The sequence below is a fragment of the Microtus ochrogaster genome, chromosome 18, assembly GCF_000317375.1.
Source record: "Microtus ochrogaster isolate Prairie Vole_2 chromosome 18, MicOch1.0, whole genome shotgun sequence".
NCBI lineage: Eukaryota > Metazoa > Chordata > Mammalia > Rodentia > Cricetidae > Microtus > Microtus ochrogaster.
The window spans coordinates 51,343,442-51,362,292 of record NC_022020.1 but is presented as its reverse complement, the minus strand read 5'-3'; the positions used below and the strand labels follow the sequence as shown (position 1 = coordinate 51,362,292).

General features: G+C 42.2%; 1 protein-coding gene across 3 annotated transcripts; it reads left to right on the top strand.

The window, feature by feature from the left end:
- Positions 1 to 45: 45 nt before the first annotated feature.
- Positions 46 to 18,056, top strand: Lman1 (lectin, mannose binding 1). Of its 3 annotated transcripts, none has more exons than XM_013349551.2 (14): positions 46 to 297; positions 3,978 to 4,132; positions 4,213 to 4,320; positions 4,977 to 5,038; positions 5,839 to 5,938; positions 7,410 to 7,533; positions 8,682 to 8,740; positions 9,110 to 9,242; positions 10,454 to 10,647; positions 10,742 to 10,812; positions 12,354 to 12,504; positions 14,550 to 14,671; positions 14,936 to 14,985; positions 16,102 to 18,056. In XM_013349551.2, exons 1-13 carry the CDS (start codon positions 60 to 62, stop codon positions 14,970 to 14,972), a joined length of 1,554 nt encoding a protein of 517 aa, XP_013205005.1. In that variant the 5' UTR covers positions 46 to 59; the 3' UTR covers positions 14,973 to 14,985; positions 16,102 to 18,056. The 3 variants fall into 3 exon arrangements, with proteins under 3 accessions (XP_013205005.1, XP_005356271.1, XP_026639289.1); XM_005356214.2 differs by having other exon boundaries at positions 14,936 to 14,998; XM_026783488.1 differs by having other exon boundaries at positions 14,936 to 18,056.
- The last annotated feature ends 795 nt before the right edge of the window (positions 18,057 to 18,851 follow it).

The window sequence follows — 18,851 nt, the reverse complement described above, 5'->3', positions numbered from 1 at the left end:
CCATCCGCCGCTCCAGCGCCCCTCCCTCTCCCGCCGATCCCTGCGTCCCCAAATCCAAGATGGCGGGGTCCAGACGGAGCGGTTCCCAGGCTGGAGCGCGGCCGTTCCTTTGCGCCCTGCTGCTGTCTTTCAGCCGATTCGTCGGGAGCGATGGCACGGGAGGCGACGCTGCGGCCCCCGGCGCCGCGGGCACCCAAGCCGACTTGCCGCACCGCCGTTTCGAGTACAAATACAGCTTTAAAGGGCCGCATCTGGTGCAGAGCGATGGGACTGTGCCCTTCTGGGCCCACGCGGGGAGTAAGCTGGGGCCGGGCCGGGGGTCGGGGGCTGGGTTCCCTGCTTGCTTTCCGTCCATCTCCCCAATGCCCTGCAGGGCCGAGGGTCAGCTCCAGCTCTGCACGACCCATGCGCTGGGGCAGGATTCCCCAGGCAGCCCCTACTCCAGGTCCCCGGCTCGCAGGTCCCCCGCGCGTCCTGAGTCTTCTCACCCAACTTGTCCACCCACTTCCCAATCTTCCCTTTCTTAATCTCATCAGCACTTTGTTTGATTCGGAGGTGTTTTGTTACTTTCTGTACTCAAACCAGCTTCTGGGTGTCACGTTACAATATACCCTGATGCCACGTCTCAAGGGTGCACTTTGCCTGGCCATAGCAATTGAGACCAGTTCCAGCAGCCTTCTGCTTGCTTGTTTTAGGGAGTTAGCAATGACCAGATTTGTACTTTATTTCCCGAATGCTCCAAGATACCATAGAGTCTTAGAGTGGTTTTTAGGTCTTTGGATGTCGTTCTTAAAGTGTTGGGGTTACACCATAGAATCGCCTCTCAGTTGACGGTGTGTGTGGTCTTTGATCTTCACACTATAAACTTTTGTTTAGTTAGTGCAGGAGACAGAGTTTTGTATTGATGACTTCTGAACTTGGGACTAAGAATAGTCATAGCCTCTCAGAATGAGGTGGTTTCTGCCTCAGACTTTTTTCACTCTGACCCAGATGACAGAACTGTGACTGAGCACCGCTCAGTGAAACGAAAACGGGGACACACTTTTAGTGCTGATGTGTCACAGCTGACCGAAGAGTATCAGTAAGCTCCTCGGTGACTGCCCGATACATCCAAGTAGTAAATACTGTCTACTTTTGTGTGTAATTAAGGAATCATTTATAGAAGGCTTTTTTTTATATGTCACGAGATTGTCCAGTGGCTGAAACAAAGCGCTTCATTGCTAGAAAATAATTGCTAAATAGAAAGCACCCTTCCAGGAAAGGCCATTTCCCTCAAATTAATGTGCAATTACCAGGTGTAAATTTCATTGAACTTAATGACCAAGTCATTATGTAGTTGAAACAGGGTGCAATGCAATTATGCTGTTACTCAGTTCGTTTATTATAAGCCTTCTGGGCTCGTGGTATCGTGATAACATCACCCCGCGTACACAAAGATGATGGGTCATGATTCCAAGCACAGGTTTTCAGATCTTTTGTTTGTGTTTTTAAGACTTTTGGAAATGGCGGTGAATTGGTGGGTGCCTCTCTGCCACCTGTCTGCTGTTCTCCGTCTTTTCCACCGCAGTCACGCATCAGCAAATGCAGAGTGGTAATCAGCTACTGAAATTAGTTTATCATCACTCTTTTTGCAGAGCCACAAGCAACAGATCTAGTCTCCTGTGAAAGAGGTCAGGATAAGGGCTGGAGCTGTAGCCTCATCGGTAGGCTGCTAGGCCGGCGTGCACCAAGCCCTGGGTTCAATCCGCAGCACCCCATAAGCCGGGTGTAGTGGTTCACACTTGATCCCAGTGCTAACTACATTTGGGGTGGAAGCAAGAAGATCAGAAGTTCAAGGTCATCCTTGGCTGAAAGACAGGGTGTACAAGGGGAGGGTGCTCTCTGTTGTATCCCAATGCATGTGTGTGGCCAAAGTATTTTACTGTTTCAGTCATGACTTGATCTGTTTACTGACTTTGACACTCAGTGGTATGTGGAAATCCATTGCTTTCGTGGTTACTATAATTTTTCATCTTACTCTATTAATGCTGTTGGTCATTTTTCTCCCTTCTCATTTCTTCTTGCAATCTATCATTTGAAACGAGAAAAATAAAGAAACTTAGGATTTAGTTTAAACACAGCCCATTACATTCAGCCCTAAATTAGGATTACCTATTTCTCTTTTTCAAATCTTAGTCCTTTTGTACTGTCGGTACATATCCTTAGGTTCACAAGGGCAAGAAATGCTAATAATCTGGAACTGTTCATAACTCTCAAAGCTCTCCCCTTCGTTCTTCTTTTTGAGCTGTAGTAGGCAGCCAGGCACCTCCTGTATAGATGGAGCAAGAACTACAGAGAGACAAAGGTTCTGGGACATTTTCTCAAACCTTCCGTTTCTCTGTGCAGGCCTTTTCCATAGTGTTCTCCCCACCCTGTGAGTGTTTGAGCCAGAGAGTCTACTAAAGTATCCTAGCTCTCTTTTCCTCCCTACAAAGTGGAGTCCTCACAGAACGGTTACAGTCTGAAAGAGTATGTTAGAATTGTTTGACATGTAGGCCTTTTCACATACCTTGTTAATTAGCCAATAGTAAGAGGATTGAAGGATTTATAGGCATGTTTGTTTTTTTGTGGTTCAGTTTATTGGCTTTTGCGGAGCCTGGGTTTGATCTTTTACAGACTGGGTGTGCTCAGCAGTCTGTCCATCCATGCTGCTTGCCCGGTGTCACCAGATGAGCCTTAGCGGTTCCTATCAGTGACGTTGTTGGTTTTGTTTTCTGGCTCTGAGGTCCCGGGAGTCAAACACAGAGCCCATGAGTGATAAGACATGCTTTTTCACCAATCCATGTGCCAACTCCTTCGTGTATTTTAAAATTGAAGCCTGCTTATTGCTGTTTTAAATATGATACTATTACACACTCAGTATATTGTATAGATTTAACTTTTAGATGATCTGGAAAACCCCCAAAGTTGCTTGCCTTGCTTTGCTGTGATTGTTTGAAACCGAGCAAGCTATATCCCTGTGCTGTACCTACGTGTATGTTCTTATGCATTGTGTACCAATGACACGCTGAAGATCCGGCAGCCACAAGTGCCTGGACTGGGACTTGAGCTGGCTACTCCTGAGAATCCCTTGTTTTCTCTGAGAGTCCACCATAGTTAAAAAATTGTTTTATTTAGTTGGCCCTCTTCCTAGGAAAATGCATATATGCAGGATATTTTGCATATGATTTTGCAATGTTTAGAGCAGTTCTCAGGCCTGCCCCTTTCATTTTACAGATGAACATAAATGATGAAACTAATAGAATATGGAATGATTCGTTCAAAATCACAGCTGAACTTGATCCCTAGTGTTGGTTCTTATGTTTTTTTTCTAATGTTATGACTGTATTTATACAGTTTGTAGTATATAACTGGTAAAACACGTGGACTTTTAATATTGGGGAAATTTTTATTAAAAATAGATTGGGAAAATCAAGTAAACAGCTTTCCTATTTATTAAAAATTCATACAATATATTCTGAGCACTGTTTACCCTCCCTAGATCCTCCTCACCTCCTTACCCATCCATCTCTGTGCCCTTTCTCTCTTTAGAAAACTAATGAGAAAACATAAACCAGAATTTTAAAAAAAAAGAAAAACACAAAAAGAATTTAAAAAATCACAAGAAACATATATACAGAAACAAAACCCATAAAAACACAAGATTGGAAACCATAATATAAAAGCAAAAGTTTGAAGTCTTGGTCTCTGGGACTTTTACTGTGTAATATGGGGATGTAGGCTTGCAGGTGCATTTCTCTGTTCAAAGACAGAAGAGATATGGCTCCCTTAACGTTTCAAAGTCATACTGCCAGCCTGAAACCATGTCTAACAAAGATTCTTGTGTACAATAAGAAGGTAAAATTTCTTCTTTGTAGCTATATTTAGCAACTCAGCGGTGAGTGTTGAATTCTGCATAATTGTAACTGAAAGCTCTCCTTTTCTCATTTTTGCCGTAGATGCTATTCCAAGTTCAGATCAGATTCGAATAGCACCATCATTAAAAAGCCAGCGAGGTTCGGTGTGGACAAAAACGAAAGCAGCCTTTGAGAACTGGGAGGTGGAAGTGACATTTCGAGTGACCGGAAGAGGTCGAATTGGAGCTGATGGCCTAGTATGCCCGTTTCTATTGCTTAAGCCAGTCTAGCTGCACAAACCACTGGTTCCTAACTGTTCTCTCTTACGTGTTTTCAGGCAATTTGGTATACAGAAAATCAAGGTTTGGACGGCCCTGTGTTTGGATCAGCTGATACGTGGAATGGTGTTGGAGTGTTTTTTGATTCTTTTGACAATGATGGAAAGGTATATTTTTTTTGTTAAAACTGTAGCCATTTTCCGTTTAATGTATTTTAGCAGAGTTAGGCTGTGGGAAGGTAGCTTGCCTGACACCTTAAATTTAATAATGAAGAACGTGGCTGATAGTCTGAGCATGGTCATTAGTCTTAGTAGCAGAGAATCTCATACTGAAAGCTGTGCAGACACGGTTTTTCCCACACTAATTTACAGACGTAGCTCTGAGGACCTGTTAGTGATTCACACCCTGTGTGTGCTTAGTAAATGAAAAAAACAGCATGAATCTTTAGACGTGGGCAGTGATGCCATGGCGGTACTCTAGTGCTGGGCACGATGACCCTCACCCTCAGCTCTCCTATGTTATTTACTTTTTGGTCAGGCCGTTCTGATGACATCTGAAAAGTAGAACATACTTAGATGCTGAAGCATTAACCTGTGGCTTGGACGCTTTCAGGCTGGTGGTCTTCCCTTTGGCTTGTTGTTACTAATTTCCAGAGGTTGCTGTCAGCTATTTAAAGAAATTTTGATGATGCATTGAAAGCTTAGGCCACACTATTTCAGAAGTTTAAGAGTCCTGGAATCTTAGCAGATGAGTTTTCATAGCACATGAAGAATGATGAAATTTTCTATGAAACATACTAAAATATTTTCTCTTTATTTTTTAGAAAAATAATCCTGCTATAGTAGTTATAGGCAACAATGGACAAATTAATTATGACCATCAAAAGTAAGTGGGATTTTGCCTTGTTTCTCATTCAGCTTTTCTTTGGCAACCTCATGAAATATATTGCTTCAAATCTCAGCACGCTCCAAACAAAATAAGATGGTTTTTTTTCTTGAACTGTTATATTGTAACTCACTGAAAAGTTCTACTTTTCCTTTCCTGTCTTGAAGTATTTTTCTGTGAGCCAACCTTTCCATGTTTATTGAAAGAGATCTTTCAAAAAATAAATTTAGCTTTCACCCAACTAATGAGTCCCCAGTCGTTAAATGTGTCACCGCTTTCAACACTAATGTCACTTTACGACTGTCCATGCGTTACAGTGTTCCAGGTGTTGAGTGGAAGAAAATTTTTTGCCCACGCCTGGCTTTGCCCTCTCCTATCTCGGTGGTTGCTATGGTGGTGGTTCTTTGCCATCCCTGGTGGACTGGTTTAAACTAGAAGTGCCTGGCCGGTTCCTTTAGATTCAGCTTCAGCTAGCTCGGGTGGAGGTGACAGACTCCAGGAATGACTGGGGATGTAGCTCAGTTGTAGAGCCCTTGCCTAGCATGTGTGAGACTCTAGGTCCAGTTCCCAATACCACAAAAATAAACTATGAAGTCCCCAAGTGATTTGAACGCTGTCCTCTCTCCTAGTAACACATCCTCCTCCCTTCAGCACCCAGTGGCCTTGGGACTTCCAGTGTCGCCAGAGTTCTGTCTGCTGACTGATAGGAGCCATCATAAGCTTCATTGTAACTGATATTTTTTGAGTCTTCCTGAATCTTAAATACTAAAAGCCTTCCTTTCTTCTCCCTCCACCTGCAGTGATGGTGCCTCTCAAGCTTTAGCGAGTTGTCAGAGGGACTTTCGTAATAAACCCTATCCTGTCCGGGCAAAAATTACCTATTACCAGAAAACGCTGACGGTGAGTGACAGTAACCGATAAGGAACACTCTAGCATGACTTTTCTTTTGAATTCCTGACAGAAGTTAATGTACTTAAACATGGGTATCCGCACATCTGTATGCGTTGCCCTGAGAACAGAGTTAAGTTTGTCATCTGGTGTATGTTATTTCCTGCAGTGAGCTTTGTTAGTAAGTTTCTGTTTGGTCAGAGGAGATTTAAGCACCAGCTCAAAGATACCGTAAGCACATAGCCAAGTCTTCAGGATACCAATATGAGTAAGACAAAGACCTTTCTCCTTGAAGAGCTTGCAGGCCCTCGAGGAAACTAGCGTCACTGTGCTGTGTGACAAGGGCTAAGGAATTGAGATAGTGTTAAGGAAATGAGACCTTGGAACCTGGACCCTGAGAAATGACCCTGGGAAAAGTCCAGAAGTGGTTCAGTTGAGACGCACCTCAGAGCAGGACTAGGAATGTGTGTATGTTCCCGGCACAGAGAGCAGATAGGGTCTCTAAGAAGATGAACATTTAAGAGAGCTTGTAGTTTGCTCAAGTGTGAAGACAGAGACATCCCAGAAGTGGGGTGGAAGGCCTGACAGTGACCCTCCTGTGAGGAAGCTTTAAGAGAGCTGGTGTTCTCAGCAGGAAGTGGAATTGTAGTGTAGGCAGTTTTAACCAGTGACTTAGCCTGGAGCTTTGTGCTTTAAATGCAGCTTTGCAAAGGGCTAGGCTCTCTGGAGAAACTGAACGTGGAGGTTTTAAGTAACTCAGACAGACTACAGTTTGAACAGCTCCGCCCTATCCACAGGGCTCCACTCACTACCAGACCTCAGGTGACAGGTGCCTAAAGGAAGACAGAGGAGAGCTGAGCAGCACTGTCATTTGCTAACCTAGGGTAACCGGAGCTTTGAACTCCTGCTGTGGTCTCTTCAGAAGGACCATGACCCCTAAGGCTCTGCGAGAGAGGAACTTACTTCACTGTAGAAAGATTGTTAAACTATCAACATTTTCTCTTTTTGAGCCTTTAACAAATGATGGGTTAAAAAAATTAAGTGAATGCTCTTACTGTGTAATGGTGGTTAGTAAGTAAGTTTATCGCAAATTATCCTTTGTAGGACTGGGGAGTGGATAAAGTGTAAGTCTGAGAGGCAGAGCTCAGATCCCCGGAAACTGTAAAAACTGAGAAGGGGTGTGGCCACCTGGAATCCCAGCACTCAAGAGCCAGGGCAAGATGCCTTGCTGGTCTAGACAATCACTGAGCTCTGGGATCAATGTAGGGACCCTGATTCAGTAAATAAAGGGGAAAGTGGTTGAGGAAGATACCCAGTGTCAACTTCAGCCTCCACATGCACACCCACATGCAAACACAAACACACACAATATCCACATACAAAAAGAATTATAGCAATAGAAGGAAGCAAGAGTGAATATTATTAATCACAAAATGCTGAAATTTATTTTGAAATAATCTACAACTGTAGTATGTCTTCCCAGGTCATGATCAATAATGGCTTTACACCAGATAAAAATGATTATGAATTTTGCGCCAAAGTGGAAAATATGATTATCCCCCCACAAGGGCATTTTGGGATATCTGCGGCAACAGGAGGTCTTGCAGGTAAATCTCACTATCTTTTCATATTGAAAGCCTGTGGATGATTCTTACTGTTGATAGTATGTGTGAGGTATATTGACTCGATTCCATTTCACTCCTCCATCCTTTGGAGCCTTCCCATGGCCCATTCTACCAGTCTTTGGCTGTGTTGGCTGCATGGACGTATGTAAATTACACCATTCATTTAGGCACATTTAGTAGTGAAGGGGACGTATTTCAAGTTGTGGATATAAAAAGTTAATTCCTAAGTGTTTTAGGAACCTTAAAAGTTGCTGTATCATATACAAGTGGCTTTGGAAACCCAAGGAAATATTATTTAGGGCAAACCTTAAATGAAAATAATTGCTGTTATTTTCCATGTATATTGATAAATGAAGCTCCTCCACACCAGTACTGCTTTGTACTCAATGGCACATCACCATTTGAAATACTTCCCAAACTGCAGCTTGTTCTGTACAACCCAAGCAAAGAAGGAGGAGGTCTGGATCCCCATTTTTTTCAGGTGTTGCCAAGTTTCTCAGGGGTCACATAGTCAGCGCCAGAAAGTCATGGTCTGGACTTGTGATTCCTGGCTGTTGAGCACATGATCTCTCCTCAGGTTACCCAGTCTGCAGTGCCTCAGACTCTGTTTACCCAGCTCCCCCTCAGAGCTCCCCTCAGAGCTCCCCAGGAAAGGCAGAAGGAGAAGGGTGCTGAGCACTTGGAATAAATCTCTCCACACCACAGTATGGACGCAGCTGCCAGGACTGGCACAGCAGTTCACTGCTGTGGGGTCCAGTCTCCTTGGACCTGCCTTTAGCTTAAACAACCTGGTATTAATTTAACTTTGCATGGTTTAGATAAAATAGAAGTATTATTATCAGCCAGCTGAGCAAAGCAAGTATGAAAGGGCAGCGCGGTGTACGCCACAGGAAGGGCCCTGCACACAGGTGGACGGGGTTTGTGCACGTGGAGCAGGGCTTTTTCCATGCAGGAGCATCCTTCACTGTCAGGCACTCCCCATTCGCTCCAGTTAGACCCTGCTTCACTGCTGACCTGGAGTTGGTTTAGAGTAGTTCTGAAGTCAGGCTTTCATATATACCTGTCAAGTAAACTCACAACTATAAACAATTACTTACAGCATTTCTTGAAACTATTTTTTTAATTTGTAGATGACCATGATGTTCTTTCTTTCTTGACTTTCCAACTAACTGAGCCTGGAAAAGAGCCAGTAAGTACACTTTTTTGCAAGCAGTTACTTTCCAGTGTTCAGTGGTGTCCAAACTGTGGGTTTTGAGTAGAATGATGTCAGTCTGGGTCCTGTGTGAGTTCCTGAACCTCTGTAGCATGCTTGATGCTTGTTCAGAGGCAACTTCTGGATTTTGTCAGGATTAAGTGAGACCAGTGTGCGTATAGTAAATGCTCACTGAACGGCAGTTGTTACTGTGATTTTTGGTATTGTTAAAACCAAGAACAAACTAGCTGTAGTTTAGGTAAGGGACAGCCTTCAAGCCAGTGATGCCATAGTGAGCTGGAGAAGGACAGATGCTAGATGTCTTACCAGTTCCCTTCCCTATGACCTCTTCTTCCTCTGAAAAAGCCTACGCCAGAGAAAGACATCTCAGAAAAAGAAAAGGAAAAGTACCAAGAGGAATTTGAGCACTTCCAGCAAGAACTGGACAAGAAGAAGGAGGAATTCCAGAAGGACCACCCTGACCTCCAGGGGCAGCCAGGTGAGTTGTGGCTGGGCCGGCTCTGTGGGGACACCTGGGTGTGTACTGTCTGCCTTATCTCTGCTGTCTCAGCACACTCAGAATTGCTGGGAACAGTGGGAAAGCAAGAGCCCCTCAGGGCCTGAGAGTGTGGCTTGTAAGGTGTGCATGAAGAGCGTCATAGCTTTGTGAGTGAGCATGAGCCCCTGTGCTGGAGCCAGTGAGGACGGCACTGACATATTCACCACTGTGTTCTGTGAACCAAACAAATGAAAAACAAGAGACAGTGCTGGTCTCGTGGGTGACTGCTAAGTAAAACTATTTAAAGGGGGGGGGGCTCTCTTTCTCCTTTCAGTGTTACACAATGGCTTTATTGAACAGTTTGGACAGTTTTATGCATGTATACAATGTATTAGAAATATTGCTACATTTCCTTTGTTACCTTCCTTTCCCTCTGAACACTTTCTTTCCAGCTAGTCCAGTAGTGACCATACCATTGAAGAAAATGACACCCTCTTTCCCAGTACCTTCCCCTTACTACTGAGAATCCTGGACTTTAATGGATTACACTTTAAGTGCTAGTGTAAGCCAAAAAAATTGAGGCCTTATATGTTGTTACATTCTCAAAAATGTAACAGTGTCAAGGCCAAACAGACTGACTGTTAGTTTTATATCTGGTCTGTTCCCCACCAGCATGAATGATAGAGACTACTTGGTAAAGCCTATGTCTAGCATTTGAATGCTGTGTGATGTACAGTTCTCACAGTTATCAGTGGTATGATAACTAGCATGCCATTTGTGACCATAACCTGAAACTGCTTGAAGTAGGTGTACAGTTGGTTGTTTTCCACCTAAACATCACTGTGTCCGTGCTTGGAATGCCTTTTTTCACCCCAGAAAGTTCTCTGATTCCGTAAACCCACTCTCCACATAGCCTGTCATTATTTTGATTTCTGTTACTCCTGGTTAGTTTTCCCTAAAACTAACACAGGAAAAAATTACACAATATATATAAAGCAAAAAATTATTTTAAGTGAAAAGGTTCAAATAGTAATTTGTAATATTCATTTAGTAATTACTAAAATAGTAATTTAGTTATGACTGAACTGTCGGAAGTTTGTACCCCGTGTTGGTAATGTTCTGGTTTTGGAATGTGTCAGCACTTGGCCTGTTAGTGTTTCAAAGCTACAGGTGTGGAGGATTGTACTGACTAATTTGCAACTGCTTTACAGCGGATGACATATTCGAGAGCATAGGAGATCGCGAGCTCAGACAGGTCTTTGAGGGACAGAATCGTATCCATCTGGAAATCAAACAACTTAACAGGCAGCTGGATATGATCCTTGACGAACAGAGGAGATACGTGTCTTCCCTGACAGAGGAGATCTCCAGGAGAGGAACGGGGACCCCAGGGCAGCTGGGGCAGGTAAACTTCCAACACAGCACCCCAGCCAGAGACAGAACAGGGCTGTGCTCACATGACCCATGGGAGCTAAGCTGCTCGTCTTGCTTCCCTCCAGGTCTCTCAACAGGAACTGGATACCATTGTGAAGACCCAGCAGGAGATTTTGAGACAAGTGAATGAGATGAAGTAAGTACACAGCAGTCATGTGTGAGCATCTTGTCCCTTGTCCTAAAGAAGCTTGTGTGCCTGCTCTCCCGTGTCTGTCTTTCAGGAGGGTAAGCTACAAATGTCTAAATTTTAAAAGCCATTATAAGCTGAAAAGCAGGGGGAATGTGCCAGTATTAGTGTCTTTAAAAACAAAGAGGTTTGCTGTAGTGAGTGGAGACCAGGTGAGTGCCTGTCTTTGGAAATTAGGGACTGGAGTGAGATGTCACAGCACTGAGAAATGCTGGGGGTGGAAGGATTTACTGTGGCAGGCCTGGAAAGCAGGCATGCTTGCCCAGAACAACTTCTGATGCCACCTTCTGCCCTATGACAGGCTGGGCAGAGCTGGAATAGACAGTGTGGACAGTTGAATGACATATCTCCAGTGACAATGGCTGACTCACACAGAGAGCCAACCTTCTCAGTGTCTGTGATGGAGGACACAGCCATGTGTGTTTTTGTAAACTAATGTGTCAGTGTTCCCACCCGGTACAACCCTTGACAGGAGGTGTCAAAGTGAGTCTTAAGGGCTGAACAACCATACAGGACCAGGTTAAACAGAAGATCAGAAGCTACAAGGACTCGACTGATGACTGGAAATTTGTAGTTTGCTCCTTAGCTTTGCATTTAAGAAACATTTTTGTTGTCGGTTCTCAATTCCAAAGTGGATACTTACCTTGTTCAAATAGTTTAGCTAAATGAATAGATTTATTTTAGAAGTCTACTGGGTTCTATAATGTAGTGTTTTTTATTTTGATACTATTTTCTCAAGATTTATTTATTGATGTAATTGGCTGGTTTTACCTATATGTATGTCCATATCATGTGCATACAGTACCTTCAGAGACCAGAAAATGGTGTTAGATTTCATGGAACTGAGGTTAGAGATGGTTGTGAGCCATTATGGGAGCTAGGGATGAAACTCAGGCCCTCTGGAAGAGCAGCTGGTGCTCTTAACCAGAGCAATCTCTCAAGCCCCTTATTTTCTTGAGTTTGAATGTTAGACGCTGTAAAACTGATACATTAAGCTTCCACGTATCTTTCACCCATCTTTTAATGTTGATATTTTATATAACCAAAATGTAAGAACCAGGAAATTAACATTCATACTATATGATCAACTGAACAAATGACCTAGTGGGCCCTCCATCATTACTGAGCTGCAGCACACGCGTGTGCGCGTGCACACACACACACACACACACACACACACACTGTACGTATTACCCCTTTCAGACCTGCTACCTCCTGCTCCCACCTCATCTGCTTATCACTAGACCTTGAACCCACAGATAGGAAGCGAGCGTCGGTCCTAGTCCTCTGCCTCAGTCTCCAAGTGTGGAGCTTATGGGTATGTGCTACTATGTCTGGCTTCCGGTTTTGTATTTGTTTCTTTGGAGTTTTTTTTTTTTTTTTTTTTTTTTTTTTTAACAATCTGATGTGTTGAGCTTAAAAGGGGTAAAATGTATAACTGAAAACAAAAAACAAAACCCTTGTGATTTCAAAGGGATTTTGTGTTCCAGGAACTCCATGAGTGAAACGGTGCGGCTGGTCAGTGGCATACAGCACCCTGGTTCAGCAGGCGTCTATGAAACCACTCAGCACTTCATGGACATCAAAGAGCACCTGCATGTCGTGAAGAGAGACATCGACAGCCTGGCACAGCGCAGCATGGTAAGGTGGTTCCCTGTGCCATGGTTTTGAGCTGTGCTCATGTTTTGGCCTAACTGTCCCATAGGTTCTGAAAGCCGCTGGATGTGGGTTTCCTAGGTAGAAAGCAGAATTCGGTGTCTGCACTTGTCATTGCTTTCTAGGCAAGAGCAAGCAACGAGGGTTTGGGGTATGGGATTTGTATTACCAGGCGATGAAAATATTTGTACTTCCATCTTAATATCCTCTGTAATCCATGTTTTTTGAACTTGCTTGAGGATTTATGCTTGTATGAGGTAGACTTTTTCTTTTTTATTGGTTTTTTTTTGTTTTTTTGGTTTTTTTTAGTATAATATAGTCTGATAATAGTTTCCCCTCTCTGAACTCCTCCAGGATTCTTCATTTGGTAACAAAAAATGTTCAGCTGGGGCTCTGTCTTCCCAGTTATTTGGCAAGCACATTTCGATCACCTTTGTGTGTGTATATATCTTAGGAAGCTGCTACTGTATTAGGTTTCTATACAACCCTTCAGGGGGCCTTGTTTTAGCCGTCCCTCCTCAATTTTCCTCTCTCAACTCCTTTTCCTTCGCTCTCCCCTTTTGATCCTACAGGTCCAGTGCCCCTCCCCCTCCCCATCCATAAGTGTCTATTCTATTTATTCTTCCTAGCGTGACCCAGTCCTCCCGCTTACTTCCTTACTCTGTAACCTTGATGATTGTATGACTTGTAGCCTGCTTACCAAGGACTTCACAGCTAGCATCTATATATAAGGAGATGCCTAGCATTTTTGCCCTGTGGTCTCAAGATTTTTTTTTCTAAGATCCATCCATTTACCTATGAATTTCATTTTTTTAAACAACTGAGTAATATTCAACTATGTAAATATACCCCATTTTCTTTATTCATGCATACATTGACAGACATCTAGTTTGTGTTCAGTTACTGGTCACTATGTATAGAGCAGCAGTGAACATGCTTGAGAAAGTGTCCCTGTCACAGGATGTAGATCCTTTGGGTATATGCCCATGAGTGGGACAGCTGGATCTTGAAGTAGGTCTATTTCCAGCTTCCTGAGGAACCATCATACTGGTTTCCATAGTGGCTATAGAAGTTTGCATTCCCACCAGCAGTGGATAAGTGTCCCCTTACTCTATGCTCGCCAGCATAAGCTGTCATTTGTTTTATTGATCTTGGCCTTTCTAATTGGTAAAAGAAGAAATCTCAAAGTATTAACTTGCATTTCCTTGATAAAGGATGTTTCTTTAAGTGTTTCTCAGCCATTTGAGTTTCCTCTTTTGAGAACTCACTGTTTAGATCTGTACTCTGGTTTTTACTTGGTTTATTTCTTTTCTTGATGTCCAGTTTTTTAAGTTCTATATATATTTTAGATATTATATTTATATATATTTAGATAGTATATTTTAGATAGCCCTCTATTGGATATGTAGTTGGTAACAAATCTTTTCCCATTCTGTAGGCTTTGTCTAAATGATGGGGTCCTTTGCCAATCCTAGAAGCCACTATATGGGTGACATCTTTGTCCCTGATGTTTAATTAGCCCCTTAAGATACCTTGTCTTTTGGAGACAGAAGATGGACAGTTTTCAGAAGTCAGTCAGGTTTGACATGAAATTGCAAAGGCAGGAAACAAAATTCTGTTTGAGTAGTTTGTTAGTAGGGTGCATGTAATTTCTCATATGGACTGGAACGTTACTGAGCATGAGGTCTGTGCTGTTGATTACTGTGCCAGTACAGAGCCTGTGAACTGGAAGCATCCAGAGCTGTAGGAGTTTGTGGGAGCCCTGCTCTCTGGAGCCTTGAAGGGCACTGAAATCATGGTCTGTAGTGAAGCTGGGGCGGGGCAGGTGGTACCAAGTTGGCACAGGGTCCTTCTTAGGTCAGTTGCTCTTTGAAAGAAAAAGAATTTTTAAAAGATAGTAAAAGTTAAATAGGTAGAAAATGTTTAGGGGAATGAGTAAATGAAATACTTGCTTATTTAACAGACTGTGCGTTCTATACAATTACACATTCATGTCTGACTAACTGTAATACAGACTGTTTGCTTTGCAGCCGTCTAATGACAAACCCAAATGCCCAGAACTGCCACCATTTCCGTCATGTTTATCCACAGTCCACTTTGTGATATTTGTAGTCGTGCAGACAGTGTTGTTCATTGGCTATATCATGTACAGGTAAGTCTCTTGATGACATTTGACCCCACATCTTTAGGGATAAAATACTTGTGGAATTAACTAGGACCTTAATGCATCTTTCACTAACAGACAATTCAGGGTAAAGCAAACTTGTTCACTAGTCTCTTGGGTGTGCATGTTTAGAGTGTGTTTATCTCAGTATTTTCTACTTCAGGGGGCATTGATAGCTTAATTTAAACAATCCTGTTTCTTTCCCAAGTTAAGTATATAGAGCATCTGTTGATTTTCCTTTTCTTTTTTTAGGACTCAGCAAGAAGCAGCTGCCAAAAAATTCTTTTGACCTTCATTTTCCTGTATGTACATCATGTATGTATGAATGTGCAAATGTTGTCTTTTCGAGGGGATTTAGTATTTAAATTGATCCATAGTCTAAGTTATTAAATTTTGTATAAAATAACATTCATTTTTCAGTAAGAATAAATCTTCAAGACAACCACATTTTTGTTCATAGTACTATATGTCCTTACATGTCAGCGAGCTTCCGGTAGGCAGAGTGTAACCACTGAAGAGAATAATGGCAGGTCAAGACATAAAACAGGGGCAGCCACTGGCTGTGGGCATTCCCTCTCCAGCTCCGCTATCGGAGGGTTCTATATTTATATAAACACTTGCCTTTTTTCCCAGAATATGAGATCTAAACAAGAGCATGCTGTTCATGTGACTCTTGTAACCAAAGTCATTTTTAGAAGTGAGAATTCCCAATACAAGAGTGAGTTCTAGAGTCCTTTGGTCCCAACACATCTCCCTCTGGGATCAATGATTGGTCTGAGAGCTTGAGGCTAGATGCCAGGCGTTGAAGCATTTAATGAAATGATTTCCCCCTCAATCTTGGATGTGTATTTCACTTTTAAAAAAAATTTTTGTGGGAAGTGAATAACTACTTTTTGCCTACATCATTTAGGTGAGAACAGTCTTATGATGATGATTTTTAATGGATATTTTGCCTGTTGGTATAATCATTCATGATGTCCATTTTCTTAAATATCTTTGTTCCAATAATGTCAATTTGATATTACAGAAATAATTTTTATACTTTTAATCTATGGAATTCATTTCTCCCAATCTGTCAAACATGTAGTTAGTTCTAATTGCATGTTCTACAGCTATTTTAAATTCACAAGAGTTACAATACATTCTGGTTTATATTACTCTGGTTTGTGACTTTCAAATGTAAATTGAGGGGGCTATAGCAGAAGCAGCTCTGCGCTATTTGAAAACAAATTTGTAAAGTAAATACTTCCCTGTTTCTCCTTTAAATGCTGGCTATAAGGATGCCGTGAAGTGTCCATTGGTGAATTAACCAGGAAACATTAGGCTTCAAGAGCTGATAGCAGCGCACAGTTAGTTGTAGGTATTTGAGGAACCACCTGTGACATTTTCAAGTGCAGATTTCACTTTTCTTTTCACAGCTGAGCTAGGACTTCTGCTGGCTTCAAGACAATTTACCTCTTATTAAAGTAATGATCTCGTTTGCTATGGGATCCAGAACAACACTGTTTAAGATATGCAACTAAATTGTTCTAAGCCTTCGTAAGTTTTCCCTCAAATGCTATTTGCAGATTGGGCTAACAGCCTAAAATCTGTGTGAAGACTTTATGACGAGCACTCTGTTGTGGCACCGTGTGTGCAATCTCGCCTTGCCTTTTCTGCTGGCGTTCCTCCTAGATCTCAGACCGTGCCCTTGCAGTGGCTGCAGAAACTGCAGCATGCGCACTTATTTCTCTCTTTCCCCTCTGCAACTGACGTTCTGAAAGTCATGCTCCACAAGTGTCATCTTCCAGAATTTACTTATATTCTTAAAAAAACTTTCAGAAAAAAAAAGCCAAATTGTAGGCATTGGGGTATCTTCTTGAGATAAAAGGCTGCCAAAGCCAACATTACAAAGTCCACAGTCGTGTGTGCCTGAACGTTAAAGGAACCCCAGATCAGGGCAGGGTACACTTTTCAGGCTCAAGTCCAGGGGAAGCGCACCGATTATTCCTGACGTGATTGCAGCTAGCCCTTGAAGCAGGAGCAGGAATCATTTACTTGTTAATTGCTTAAAAATCACTCAGCGAGATTGTTCACACAGTATGTCTGTCTTTGTTTTCCTCAAGATCATTAAATCTGAATCTTCTGAGCAAAACCCTGCTCTGGAGGAAATTATCACTGCCAGAGTTCCTCCGTTCTGTAGTGTTCTGTGTAACTGGAATAGTTCACTTCTCACACCAGCAAGTATTTTACAGGTGCCTTGGATTAAAACAAAATTTATTTTAAAACGTTAATGTAATTTTATGATGCCACTTTTAAAAGAAATCTCAATTATGTAATTGCTGATAGATTTGTGTAATGCGCTGTTTCTGTTACAATTATTTGAATGCTTTCTTTAGCGTAAAACTTCCCATGAAGTCATAGACAATAGCAGTGTTTGTTTTGTCACGTATTGAAGGCACATCAGTGTTTTTCAGGACATGGCCTGTGTACCAGCCATTCAGTTCCTGGAATGCTTACGAGGAATACAGATTCCAAGGCTCCATTCCAATCTAGCCACATCACTAAGCATGTGGGGCTTCAGAGTGTCCGTTCCACAGACACCACAGACATAGCACACTGACAGCTGAGAACCACTAAAATGAGGAGTAGGAAAGGCGTATGTGTGGTGGGTCTTTGTTGGCTCGAAGCTGAGCTACCCACGTTTTCGCTGTCATGAGATCAGCAACTCTGCTGGTTCTTCTGTGTTTGCTACTGTTTGTTTTGTTAAAGCTCTTTGCTCATCAGAAACTACAAACTAACCGCAGGTTGGTTGTTAGCTGACCTCTTGGCTCTTCAGTGATGACTTTGAACCTTGTAGAATCATTGGCTCATGGCGAAGCATAAGCGTGCTCATCAGGAAGCCTGCTGGAGCTGTGGCCTTCTGATTGTCTCCAGGTTTTATCTCAGACAGCTGCACATGTGATAACTTGAGAACAGTGGAAAAGACTTGAATCAGGGCTCGCTCACCTGCTGCTCTGCTGAGAATCGGTCTCTAAAGAACTGATTGGTCGCCGGGGTCTGAGGCCCTGGCAGTGCCCACGTGCTGGCTGGAGAAAGGTGATGAACAAATTAGTCATGGGAATTTTGTATTTGTAAGATTTAGGGTGAGATCAGCTCTTGCAACTCTTTTAAATCTGTATGTTGCCCGTTTTAAGATATTTCCTTTATGATGTTAAAGTTTAAAAGGGTCTTCTATCCACTGTCAGTTTCAATTATATAACATTTTGTCAAGGTTTTTTTTGTTGTTGTTGTTTGTTTGTTTCTGTTTTGCTTTTCTGATTGTTACTTGATGCTAGCTGGAATTCAGGAAATGTCAATGACCTTATTCAAATAAAAGAAATATTTTAGTAAACTGACTTTTTCCTTCATTGATATGATGTTGGGGCCTACGTAGCTATTTTCCAAATAGGCCCTGTTTTGCAGCTGTATTTTATTTATCTGTGATCTGCACCCTGCCGTTCTGTTCCCAGTTGCCCACAAGCAGCTTTAAGAGAAGATGGGTTATTCATTCGGCTTGTAATAGCCAGCTAGAACACATCATTTGGGGAAGTCATGGCAGGCACTTGAAGCAGCTAGTCACATTCAGTCAGGAGCAAGATGGTGTACCCATTTTAGTAATCTAACAAAATAGGCTTAAAACAAAAACTACTTGAAAAAGATAGAGAAGGATATTACATAATAATGGAAAAACCCACCAAGGGAACACTGCAATTCTTTCCTTCTATGCACCAAACATAAAGACACCCCGTTCTTGAAATATTACTATAGTTTATATATCACATATTGCCCCTCAAACAGTGATAAAGGAGGTGGCATCAATACCCCACTCTTGACAATAGATGGGCCATCCAGACAAAAACTAAACAGAAATGTTGGAGCTAACTGACATTATAAACCAAATGGACCTAGCAGATATTTATAGAATATTACACCCAAACACAAAAGAATATACTTTCTTCTCAGCACCTCTTCAAAATTTCTCTAAAATTTACTACATACTCAAACACAAAGCAAGGCTCAACAAATACAAGAAAATTGAAATACCTTATCTGAACACCACAGATTAAAGCTGGATATCAACAAAAATAAGAGCAAGCTTACAAACACATGGAAATTGAAAAACTCACAAATCATGAATAATGGACCA

Coding starts and splice junctions, on each gene's coding strand:
- Lman1 (XM_013349551.2), top strand. CDS start 60: ATGGCGGGGTCCAGACGGAGCGGTTCCCAGGCTGGAGCGCGGCCGTTC. Junction 7,534..8,681: donor GGCAACAGGAGGTCTTGCAG/GTAAATCTCACT, acceptor TTTAATTTGTAG/ATGACCATGATGTTCTTTCT. Junction 9,243..10,453: donor TGACCTCCAGGGGCAGCCAG/GTGAGTTGTGGC, acceptor ACTGCTTTACAG/CGGATGACATATTCGAGAGC.